Raw genomic sequence first — 11,852 nt, 5'->3', positions numbered from 1 at the left:
CACACACCATTCATACACACAAGCAAGCACACCCTATGCACACATGACCACCAACTCCTGCAGCTCATGCTGGCCTGAGCTGCTGGTCATGTGTGCATGAGGTGTGTGTGCTTGTGTTTACGAATGGTGTGTGTTTCTCTTTTGCTGATGAAGGTTATGGCCAAAGGCTTTATGTAAGTGTCTTTTAATTATACCTCTCTGCAACTTGAAGTGTTTTTTTAATGGTTAGTAGCAAACTATCTTTTCCTTCACTGTTGATATCCCTACCGGAGTTTCCATTGTTTGACTGAATTTGTAAATATTTCTACTTGTTTCAGTTTCCCTTTGTATCTTAGTAATTATTGTTCTTATAAACTCCCTTGGTAACTGATACCAGTTTCAATATGGTCATCCTCAAAGAGGTCGGATGTATTTATTACCATTAGGTCCAACATATTTCACTTGTGAATGGGCTTCTGAACTATTTTTTCCAAACAATGTTCAGAGAAAGCACATAAACTACATGCAGATTCAGTTTCTATCTCAGTGGGTTTGACCTTCTTGTCTACTGAATAAATACACCACTGTCCTTTTCCATTAGTCTATTCTTTCTATTAACAGATTTATCTCAAAAATGTCATTACTATCAATTTTGAGTTTTAGGCAGTGATTTTACTTAGTACTAGACAAGGTCCACTGCTTTTTTAAGACTCCTTCAACCTCTGGGACTTTGCTGCAAATGCTTCAGACAGTTTATCACTAGGATTTTAATAATTTCACTGTGGGAGAGGGGGCATTTCTTGAGGACTTACACAAATATTTTGGGGTCTCCTGCAACTATCATTATCTTCAGTGGATTGTTCACAATTGCTGACAACTAACAGACCCCTACCCTTTTGCCATTGCTTCCCACTGATAGCTTATGCAGGAGACAGTAGCCTCCCTACAAGGTGAAATGCATCACACTAGCTCACTTTCTGTTTCCATGGGTGACAGCATCTCAAACCTATTGGTAAGAGACGTCCAGGTTGAAATATCAGCAATGTTAGGAAAAGGATATCCTTTTCCTTTTGATTTTACTATTGGTAAGAGAGATGAGAGTAGAAACTTGAGTTCTCCTAGGTCCATCACTCCATGTATAGCACCCTGTAGACACATTGACTAGCCACTCACAGTCAAGTCAATGTTCTGCATTTCCTGGGGAGAAGATGGTACCCACAGAAGAGGATAGTACTTGCGATACCTTTATTATCTCTACCATCATACCCACTGACAGTAGCTTCCAGCCACTTGACCTATGAACAGCAACTAACTCATCCTTGCCCCAGAAAGAACAATAACAGTGGTGCTGCATTCAGAGTGGCCCAATGTTAATATGAACACTAAAAAAATAACTTAAATTTATTTTCACTTATACTGTTTCAATTCCAGAGTCTGTTATGCTGCAAGGATTCCAAATATCCTTTAATATATATAGCTAAAAACCCAAAAAAGTTGTTTGTGTCATAACAACAGAAACATCTGGAATAAAGTTTACAGGATCCTTCAAGATTACTTTGTATCTCAAACTGTTGTTAACGTTTTGCTCTCTTAACAGATTTGTGTGACAAAGTTAGAAACAGTGCCATTGTATCACAGAGGTTGACAGTATACACTTTTGCTGTAGAGGGGAACTAAATGGAACACAATATGTCAGTTACAATATATGCAAAACGCAACTGTAGCAGCTGACTTTGTAAGACCTAAATTTATGTCATGATCATAAGATTTGAAACAAAGACTTACAAGAAACAGGCCACGAGAGGAAGAAAGTGGAGAAAAAGGGAAATGAATTTCTAAAAAGATATTCCTGCCAAAATTTGCAGAAAACATAACTTTACCTCACAACTTACTGTGAAATATGATACACATAATACTTGTAAGATTCTAAAAATATACCTTTTATCATATAAATGCACTGTGAAACGGGAGGGGGGGGGGGGGGGGGGGAATGATTGTCAATATGAAGATACTGCTGCAAAATTTCTAAGAAGAACAAGTGTATGAGTCACAGTTGATGATATAGTATGAATTTTGTGCAGAACCCACAAAAGTTTGAAAATACTCAATACATCACAATACACAAAACTCACGACCCAATCAATAAAAGATAATGGGAAACTGATATGAGCAGTATAACATTTTCATCTAGAATTTTAAGTCAGACTCATGTGGCATGTGCAGCCTCACACAGAAAAGAAAACTAGGTGCTTATATTTGTAAAATGCCCAAATTTTTCACTCAGCCTAACTGAAGACATCTTCCACATTAACATTTCAAAAATGAACACTGTAGAGTCAGTCTCCTACAGAGCCCCACACAAACTTCATTTGCCACTATTTATCTCAGTCAGTCCAGGTGTACAATTGATCTCGATCTCTTGCCAGTCTTTCATGGTCTGTCCTTCATCACTCATGTTTCCTAGCCTTAACTGACACTTACTACTACTTTACTTGACCTTTATTTTGACCCCTTTTTTATAAGTAATGTGGCCATTTTACCCTTTTTGTTAAAGTAGTTGTCCTGTAGTTATCAGTTGCCATTTATTAAGAAATGTGGTACTTTTTTTTTATTGAGAAGGGAACTGTTGAAAAATAAGTTCACAGATTTATTTCAATAAATTTTCTTATTTACACAATGTTACAAAAAATTAAAAAATCTCAGTAATACATTATGAAATTATACTACAAGTACTTTTGTGTTGGATGACATTTTTAACAAATTGTTAACATGATACATGTTTCAGGAAAGTGAAATGAATGATGATATAATACAGTACACTACAAAATATCATTAGCTTTGCCAGCTTCACGTATTTCTTTCTAATGTGGCAGTGACTTAAGTGAGCTCTCCGAATCTACTATAGTCTTAATGTACTTTCCATAATCTCTTGCTGTATCTCTACAGTAATTGACTACCTTCTCAATGACCAGTGCATACATTTAAAAATATATATATGTTTCATTCTTATCCTCTCTCACTCCCTCACACACAGATACACATTCACAGTCTCACATGTTTGCACTCATTCATTCATTGTACATGCGGCCTGTCTCTGGCCATTTTAAATAATATGAACATCACGCATCCTTCAAAGAAATACTTTCATCTCCTTGTGAACAAAAAAACTTCTATGGTATCCCTTGAAAATATGCTGAAAATAAAGAAGTGAAGAAAAATATACCTTTATGCTCGTTAACATAATTTTACATTAACTTAACTTAGCAGAATTTAATAAATATGTGCATTTTTACATATTTTCAAGGCAACATAGCATTTTCTATGTTTCTAAGATCTTGAAGGCACTTGTCTTCAATAAGACCACTTCACTGGATTGTCATAAATCCTTTGAACTATAAAACACTGATTTTATATTTTCTCAATCTGTTTGTTATCCTTTGGAACTGCTTCTATTATAGAACTGTGAAATATTGTCTGGCTGTTGGGCATCTAGGTTTAAACACCCCTGAAGTATGTTTTACGATACTCTGTCTCTGGTGGACCTTTCTCAATTTAAACAATGGAATGCTATGAAACATTTTGATTTTTTTTTTTTTTTTTTTTTTTTTTTTTTTTTTTTTTTTTTTTTTTTTTTTTTGGAACAGTTAATGTGAACATACAAACTCTACTAACAAATTATTTTATTTCCAGATAAATCTACCACAATGTTTTCCATGATTATTTGATATCTTGTACATATTCTTAACTTCACACATTACCCTTCTAATCTATAGTGAGAGTCATAGTGTAACAGAAGCAGATCATGGAGGTATAGCATGCTTTCTTTTGTCCCTAACATGGAAAAGGTCATATAAAATCAGAGTTTTATATCAATCAATGAGCACTGAAATTCTAGATTCACAAATGTGTCAAGAATTTATCACAATAATTACAGTAATAATGAAATTGTTACTGTACACAGTGACATCAAAACAAATGTAGGACCACTTTTAACACTAGAGGAACACAATACACAGATATTAGTCTACTGTTTATTTCCGTCACTGTGATCGTTTGGCGATGTGACTAGCTGCATATATTATTTTCTTCTGCCATCAATTCTGCTTGTACCTGTTCTTTCAAGATGAGGGCCATATGATGGCAACTGGCCAGCTAAAGTGCAAGATTTGCAGCAGAAGTGAGCGTAGTACTTATGTGTACAATATTGACCCTTCACAATCAGACTACAATTGGCGAAGAATGGATTATCTGTACAGTTTGGATGGATGTATATCCCTGAAACAGAATTATTAGAATGTCACACATGCTGTAATAAAATGGGAATATGGTGGAAACATCAGTTATAATTAACATTAAAAATAAATAAAATATCACAGTGCATACTACTGCCAAATTGATGAGAAAAATTAGGTACAGTTTGTTTTGTGGTGCGCACAGGCTGCTTTGATCACCAATCCAATGACTGAAAGGGAGAGTGAACCTAGCCCTTGTTACATGACAGCTGCCTTTATGCTGAATTTGAAGTTGGGTCAGGCATAAATCCATATGAGAGGACAAAAACTGAAAGAAGACTTTTTCTTTTTATTATTATTATACTACACTTTCACAGTACAGTGTTACATTTTAGACAATCCTCCATTGTTATTCTTTTTTATTTTTTTATTTGTATGTGTGCTAGCTATTCTTCTCTTTAGTTTTAGGATTTTGTCAAATCCTATTTTCTGAGTGACATTAAAAAGAATTCCACTTGTGTGTGTTACCCCTGGCTGAACAACCATACTGTAGTGTTTTAATTTTGTTTTGATCGACAGAAATTTTTATTGTATGTAGGCCATGTTAGTTTTTGAATCTTTATCATTGTATTAGTTCTACAGGTTTTTCATTTAAGTTGTTTGTCATAATTCCTCCTACATACTGAAATTGTTTCACTATTTTTATTTTTCTGTTGTTCACTCTGATGTGATTTATTACTTCTAGGCCCATTTCCATCAACTCAGTCTTTTGAAAGCTATCTGGAGTCCAATTTTTTGTGTTATATTTTTAGCATTGTTGTTTGATTTCTGGCTCCTTGTATGTTATTAGGTAGCAACGATAAATAATCTGCAAATCCTAAGCAATTTAAATGTATTTGATACTTGTTTGTTCAAGTTTGTATTTTCTTAGGATTTTCCTTGTAACATTTTCACATTGAGTATCCCAGAGCACAGCTGAAGAATAGTGTTGATAGACCATCACCCTGTCTTAGCTCTATTTTAATCCCTAAATGGGTTAAATAGTTCTCCTCCGAATTTTACTTTGGCTTTAGTGTTTGTGCGGGATAATTTTATTATTTTTATTAATTTGGGGTGAAGTTCGTAATTCCTTAATATGTGCATTTTTGCATGATTTGTTTTGTCTTCTTTTGTAGACACCCATTACCAATTTTAAAGTGATTATCTGTTCCAAGCAGCTTCTCAAGGGTCTAAATCCTCCTTGGCAGTCTCCTTGTTCCTGTTGAAACTGATCTTTACAGTGGCTGTACAACATTTTTGACAAGAGTTTATATGTGCAATCCAACAGGTAAATCACTCAATAGTTTTTGTTTTTACCCTCTTTTATGTAATGGATATACTATAGCTGTAGTCTCATGCTCTGGAAGTTCTTCTTTGCTCCAGATTTTCACCATGCAGTGGTGTAATGATATCTTCGATGACTCTGCTGCAGGTTTCCGTAGTTTCACAAATATCAGATCTCCACATCCTTTGTAGTTCTTGAGCTCTCTAGAAGCTTTGTAGACTTTATGGATTGTTGGTGGGTTTACATTTTATGGTGGTTTTTTTTTTTTTGGAGGTTCTTTGTTTTTATCTGAAGTTCTTGGGCATCTCTACAGTTTAGTAGTTTGTTAAAGGTTTCTAGTAAAATGACTGTATTTACTCAACTGCTATGAGTCATCTTACTGTTTTTATCTTTTAGCATTAGTGTTGGAGGATCATATGTTTGGAGTTGTCTGCTAAATATTTTGTAGTAATCTTGTGGATTTGTTTTCTGACTATTTGTTTCTGTCATAAAAAGTATATCTTTTTGGTATTGGCTTTTAACCCTTATTATTATGTTTTAGGTTACCTTTCTTTGATTTGTAAGTTCCAAGTGTGATTCTTCTGTTTTTTGATTCAGATATCTTCACCAGGCTTGGTGTCTGTCTTGCACTGCTTTATAACATTCATCATTCTTCCTCTGGTGTTTCTTCCTTGGATTTATTGTGGCCACCTGTTCAGCTGTTTGTTTCAATTGGAGAATTATTTCCTCTAGGCCATCTGTTAGTTTTATATTCCTACTTTTTCTTCATATTCCTTGTTATTTATCAGTTTATGTGGGTTATTGATTTTCTTCATTTTTGGGTGGGATTTTTTGTTTCTTTCTCAATGAGATGAATTTAATTTTAAGTTTAATCAAGTAGTGATCTGAACATGATCTAGCTGCCTTTATCCTTTTTTCCAGTCTGGGTGATTCCAGGTTTTTAGTTTTCTCATGAAACATATTGTCTCTGAGATCATGCCATGGTTTTGCAGCATTCCACCAGTCTTGTGCCATTTTTGTTCTTTACTGAGCTGACTATTTCCCTATAACATCTGTTTTTATATATAAGATATTGCCTAACATTCTTCACAAAGCATTAATGTTCCTTTGGAAATTATGAAACTTAATGCTGTCCCAGAGATTAATATCATAGATGAGATAATATATACCAATAGCTGTTATTAATCCTACAAGTAATCACAAAAACATATTCGGAATCAATGGGATTTATGAGTTTTGCAAACCTGATGACTTTGGCACCAGACCATAGGTAGCAACAAGGACAAGGAGACAATGTCTGTATGCAAATCATATTTCTGGAAACTATTGTGGTGGTGTTAAGTCAGAGATAACCCAAAACAGATTTTCATTATTTTAAACAAGCACCATTAAGTAGTCAGTGTACTTGGAAGTGAGAATGAATTCCAAGATTTTTGAAGAGTTCTTTGAAGGTGTACGGTTATCTATTTCACACAGTAGAATTGCTGCTACATTATACTTAACACAAACTTTATTTATTTTATATGCATTGCTGCAGATGATAATTCCATAACATAATGAAATATAATTATAATTAAAAAAAAACAGTATGAACTGAATTTCTTTATTAGTTTAGCTCCACATTGTCTCCATTTCATCTTTTTAATCAGCTTGACCCTAGGGATTTTACCCATTATGTGCCTATGAGTGTACTGTATATCTGTTGATGTCAATTTCTATCTGCAGGTAATTTTTGCTTGTCTGCAGTTGCAGATGGGTCTTTGTGAGACTTACAGCTGTTGGCAGTGAGCCAACTCAAAGTCTGTTCAGCTGTTACTTGCACTGTGTTAGAGTGATTGACCTGAGCACCTTAATTAGTCTTACTGTGCCATTCCCAAGCCTTTTAGTTTTTGAACAGTCCTTTAGATACACTGTAAGGTCATTTACGAAGATCAAGAACACTGTTGGATCCAGTATCAAACCTCCACATATTACATTTTTTCATTCTGAATAACTTTTATTACTAGTGTGCAATTTGTCTATCTGACCCTCTGCTTTTATACAGGTAAGACTCAGTTCGAAGAGATATGTCATTAACAGCATAACACTTAAGTTCTCCAACAAAATTTTTTTGATAAACTCTATTAAAGACCTTGACAACATCACAGAACTGTACCAACAGGATAGTTTTTGTTGTTCATCTCTCCCAGGACTTTATTGGTTAGATCCGATATTGTTTACTTTATAGAGAAAATTGCAAAATTATGATGGAACAGAATGGCTGGTCAATACTTTAATTCAGGAAGACATATTCTGAATGCCTTGCAGAAAAGAAACACAATTTTTTTCTATTTTTAAGTATTCAAGAAGTTCTTGGATTTACTTCTCATGGTTAACTCCCCCCCCCCCCCCCCCAAAAAAAAACAAAGAAAAAAAAATTTGCCACCTAATGATACATACTTGTCAGCCCTTCTGTCGCTTTTTAATTTTACAACTTTATGTGCACAGAATACTTAATAAAATTCAATGAGAGGCATCTACCTTTATTTTGCTAAAGAAGACGATTCAGTTTCCTTATACAAAAAGAGACTGTAAGGAGTTAAGTAAGTCTGCAATTAGAGATGGTTTGCTTATCTCCATTTGTAAATATGGGCAATAACATAGATAACTTACAAGTAGCACTGTTAGGCATACATCTAAATCAACATTCTGCAAACCACTGTGAAGTAAATGGCAGAAGTTACTTTCCATTATGCTACATATTATGGTTTATTCACTTTTCATTCTGTATGGGCTACGGGAAGATTGACTGCTTAAATGCCTGTGTGTGTGAACTGTAATCATTCTAATCTTGTTGCATGGTAGCACTACAAAGTTCCTCACTTAATATTGGTTCTTGCCACTCTGTTAGTAGGCTTTCACAGGGTGGTTGGTACTCTATCCTCAAATGACTGCCAGTTCATGTTTTTTAGCATTTCTGTGATGCTCATCCATGAGTCAGACAAAACTGTGACCATCCATGCTGCCTTCTTTGTGTTGCTGTTGTGGTCTTCAGCCCAGAGACTGGTTGGATGCAGATCTCCATCTTGGTCTATCATGTGCAAGCCTCTTCATTTCTGCATAACTACAGCAACCTACATCCACTGACTGCTTACTGTATTCATGTCTTTGTCTCTTTCTACAATTCCCCCCTGCCAGACTTCCTTCCATTACCAAATTTGATGCCTCAGGACTGGTCCTATTAACCGTCCCCTTATTTTAGTCAGCTTGTGCCATTAATTTCTTTTTTCCACAATTTGATTCAGTACCTCCTCATTTGTTTATTTGATCTACCTATCTAATGGTCAGCATTCTTGTATAGCACCACATTTCCAAAGCTTACATGTTCTTCTTGTGTGAATTGCTTATAATCCACCATTTCACTTCCATACAAGGCTACACTCCAGACAAATACCTTCAGAAAACACTTCCTAATACTTAAATTTACGTTAGATGTCAAAAAACTCCTTGTTTACAGAAATGCTTTTCGTGCTATTGTCAGTTCGCATTCTATATCTTCCTTACTTGAGTCACCATCAGTTACTTTGCTGCCCAAATAATACAGCTCATCTACTACTTTTAGTGTCACATTTTTCAACCTTATTCCCTTAGCATTGTCTGATTTACTTAGACCACATTACATTACCATTGTCTTACTCTTACCAATGTTCATCTTACAATTTCTTTTCATGACACTATCAATCCTGTTCAACTGCACTTCCTAGTTCTTAGCTGTCTCTCTCTCAGAATTACAGTGTCATTGGCAAACTTCAATGTTTTCATTTCCTTGATTTCCTTCACATCTTGCTCATTGTACAGACTGAACGAACTACAGGCCTGTCTCATCCCCTTCTCAACTATGGCTTCTTGTTCATGTCCTTTGACTTTTATAACTGCAGGCTGGTTTCTGTACAAGTTTTAAATAATTTTTTGGTCCCTGTATTTTATCCCTGCAACCTACAAAAATTAAGCTTCCTCTAAATCTATAAAAGCTAGAAATGTACATTTGCCTTTCTTCAATCTACCTTCTGAGATAAGTTGTAGGATCAGTGTTGCCTTGTGTGTTCTAACAGTTTTCCAGAACTCAAAATGATCTTCACAAGTTCAGCCTTTACCAGTTTTTCCATTTGTCTGTAAATTATTCTTGTCAGTATTTTGCAACCACTACTTATTAAACTGATGTTTCAGTAGGTTCACACCTGTCAGCACCTGCCTTCTTTGGAACTGGAATTATTAACTTCTCCCTGGATCTGAAAGTATTTCACCTGTCTCATATATCTTGCACATTAGGTGGAATAATTTTGTCATAGCTAGTTCTCCCAAGGATAATAGTTCTTAGGGAACATCATCCACTCCAGGTACCTTGTTCCAACTTAAGTCTTTCAGTGCTCTGTCAAATTCTTCTCACAGCATTGTACTCCTACCTCATCTTCATCTAGCTCCTTGTCCATATCTATAATATTGCACTTCTCTTTTCTCCAAATGTTTTTTTAATTCTCCTACAGGGAGCACTGTCAATCTCGTTTTTACAGAGATTTGTATTTCCTTTTGCCTAATTCATTTGCTATGTTTTTATGTTTCCTCCTTTCTCCTCAGTTATCTAAAGATTTCTAATGGGCCTTGTCTTTCATCTACATCTACATCTATATCATACTTCACAAGACGCCTAATGTTGTGTGGCGGGGGATACTTTGGGTACCACTATCTGGTCCCTCCAACCCTGTTCCACTTTTGAATAGTACATGGGAAGAATGATTGTCAGTTGGCCTCTGTATTGGCTCTAATTACTTGAATTTTCTCCTTGTGGTCAGTACGTGAGATGTATGTGGAGGAAGTATATGTAATCTGACTCCTCCTGAAAAGTGCTGACCTGAAATTTCAATAGTAAAGCTCTCTGTGATGCACAATGCCTCTCTTGTAATGTCTGGAATTTGTTTAGTATCTCCGTAATGCTCTCTCACCAGATAAACGATCCCATGATGAAACGCACTGCTCTTTGTTGGATCTTCTCTATCTCCTCTATCAGTCCTACCTGATGGGGATCCCAGATAGATGAACAATACTCAAGTATCAGGTGAACAAGTGCCTTATAAGCCTCTTCTTTCATAGATGAGTTACATTTCCTTAAGATTCTTCCCATGAATCTGAGTCTGGTATCTGCTTTTCCCACTATCTGTTTTACATGGTCATTCCACTTAAGGTCACTCTGGATAGTTACACCTAGATATTTTATGGCAGATGCTGTCTCCAACTGTTTGTCATCAATAGTGTAGCTGTACAGTAATGGATTTATTTCCTAAGTATGTGCAATATGTTACATTTATTTACATTCAGAGTCAACTGCTACAGCCTGCACCATTCATCAATTCTCTGTAGGTCATTCCACAAATTCTTATAACCTTCTGGCACTGCTACTTTGGTATAGACAACGGTATCATCTGCGAATAGCCTCAAAGACCATCTGACACTTTCTACTAGATCATTTATATATATATATATATATATATATATATATATATATATATATATATTGTAAGCAGCAATGGTTCTATAACACTTCCATGTGGTAATCCAGATATTACCTTTTCATCTGTCGATTTAGTTCCATTAAGAGCGATGTGTTGAGTTCTATCTGCAAGGAAGCCTTGAATGCAACCCCAAGACTGCTCCGATACTCCATAAGCTCATATTTTTTCATTAAACGCCAATGCAGGATGGTGTCAAATGCCTTACTGAAATCTGAGCACTGTTGTCCACTGCACTGGGGATCTCGTGGAGGAACAGATTGAGCTGAGGCCCACAGGATCTCTATTTGTGGAATCCATGTTGATTTTTAAAGAGGAGACGTTCATTTTCCAAAAACGTCATAATTCTTGAGCATTAAACCTGTTCCATAATCCTACAACAGACTGACGTCAACAATTTAGGTCTATAATTGTGGGACTCTATCTTAAGCCCTTTCTTAAAAACAGGAATGATCTGTGCTTTTTTCCAGTCGTTAGGTACCTTTGTTGTCAAGTGATCTACTATAAATTACTGCTATAAGGGGAGCACGTTCTTTTGCATAATCTTTATAGAATCTTACAGGTATCTCATCTGGTCCTGAAGCCTTTCCACAACTAAGTGAATTTGTCTTTTTACCTATGTGATCCTCTGCACCTTCCCTGTTTCATCCCTCAAAGCTACACATTCATTTTCTGTAGTATTTCTTTCCCCTATTTCAGTCCAACATCACCTACTACTCCCTCTGAAATTCTCAATAACCTCTGGTTCCTTCAGTTTATCCATGCTCCGTATCC

General features: G+C 35.6%; 1 protein-coding gene across 1 annotated transcript in view; it reads right to left on the bottom strand.

The window, feature by feature from the left end:
- Positions 1-2,605: 2,605 nt before the first annotated feature.
- Positions 2,606-11,852, bottom strand: part of LOC126188956 (papilin) — a 260,366-nt gene continuing 251,119 nt past the window's right edge. The window contains exon 36 of the mRNA XM_049930714.1: positions 2,606-4,254. Coding sequence (XP_049786671.1) covers positions 4,058-4,254 — 197 coding nt within the window. The 3' untranslated portion in view covers positions 2,606-4,057. The remainder of the gene's footprint in view (positions 4,255-11,852) is intronic.

The sequence above is a fragment of the Schistocerca cancellata genome, chromosome 5, assembly GCF_023864275.1.
Source record: "Schistocerca cancellata isolate TAMUIC-IGC-003103 chromosome 5, iqSchCanc2.1, whole genome shotgun sequence".
NCBI classification, from domain to species: Eukaryota; Metazoa; Arthropoda; class Insecta; order Orthoptera; family Acrididae; genus Schistocerca; species Schistocerca cancellata.
This window is presented reverse-complemented; position numbering and strand designations above follow the sequence as displayed.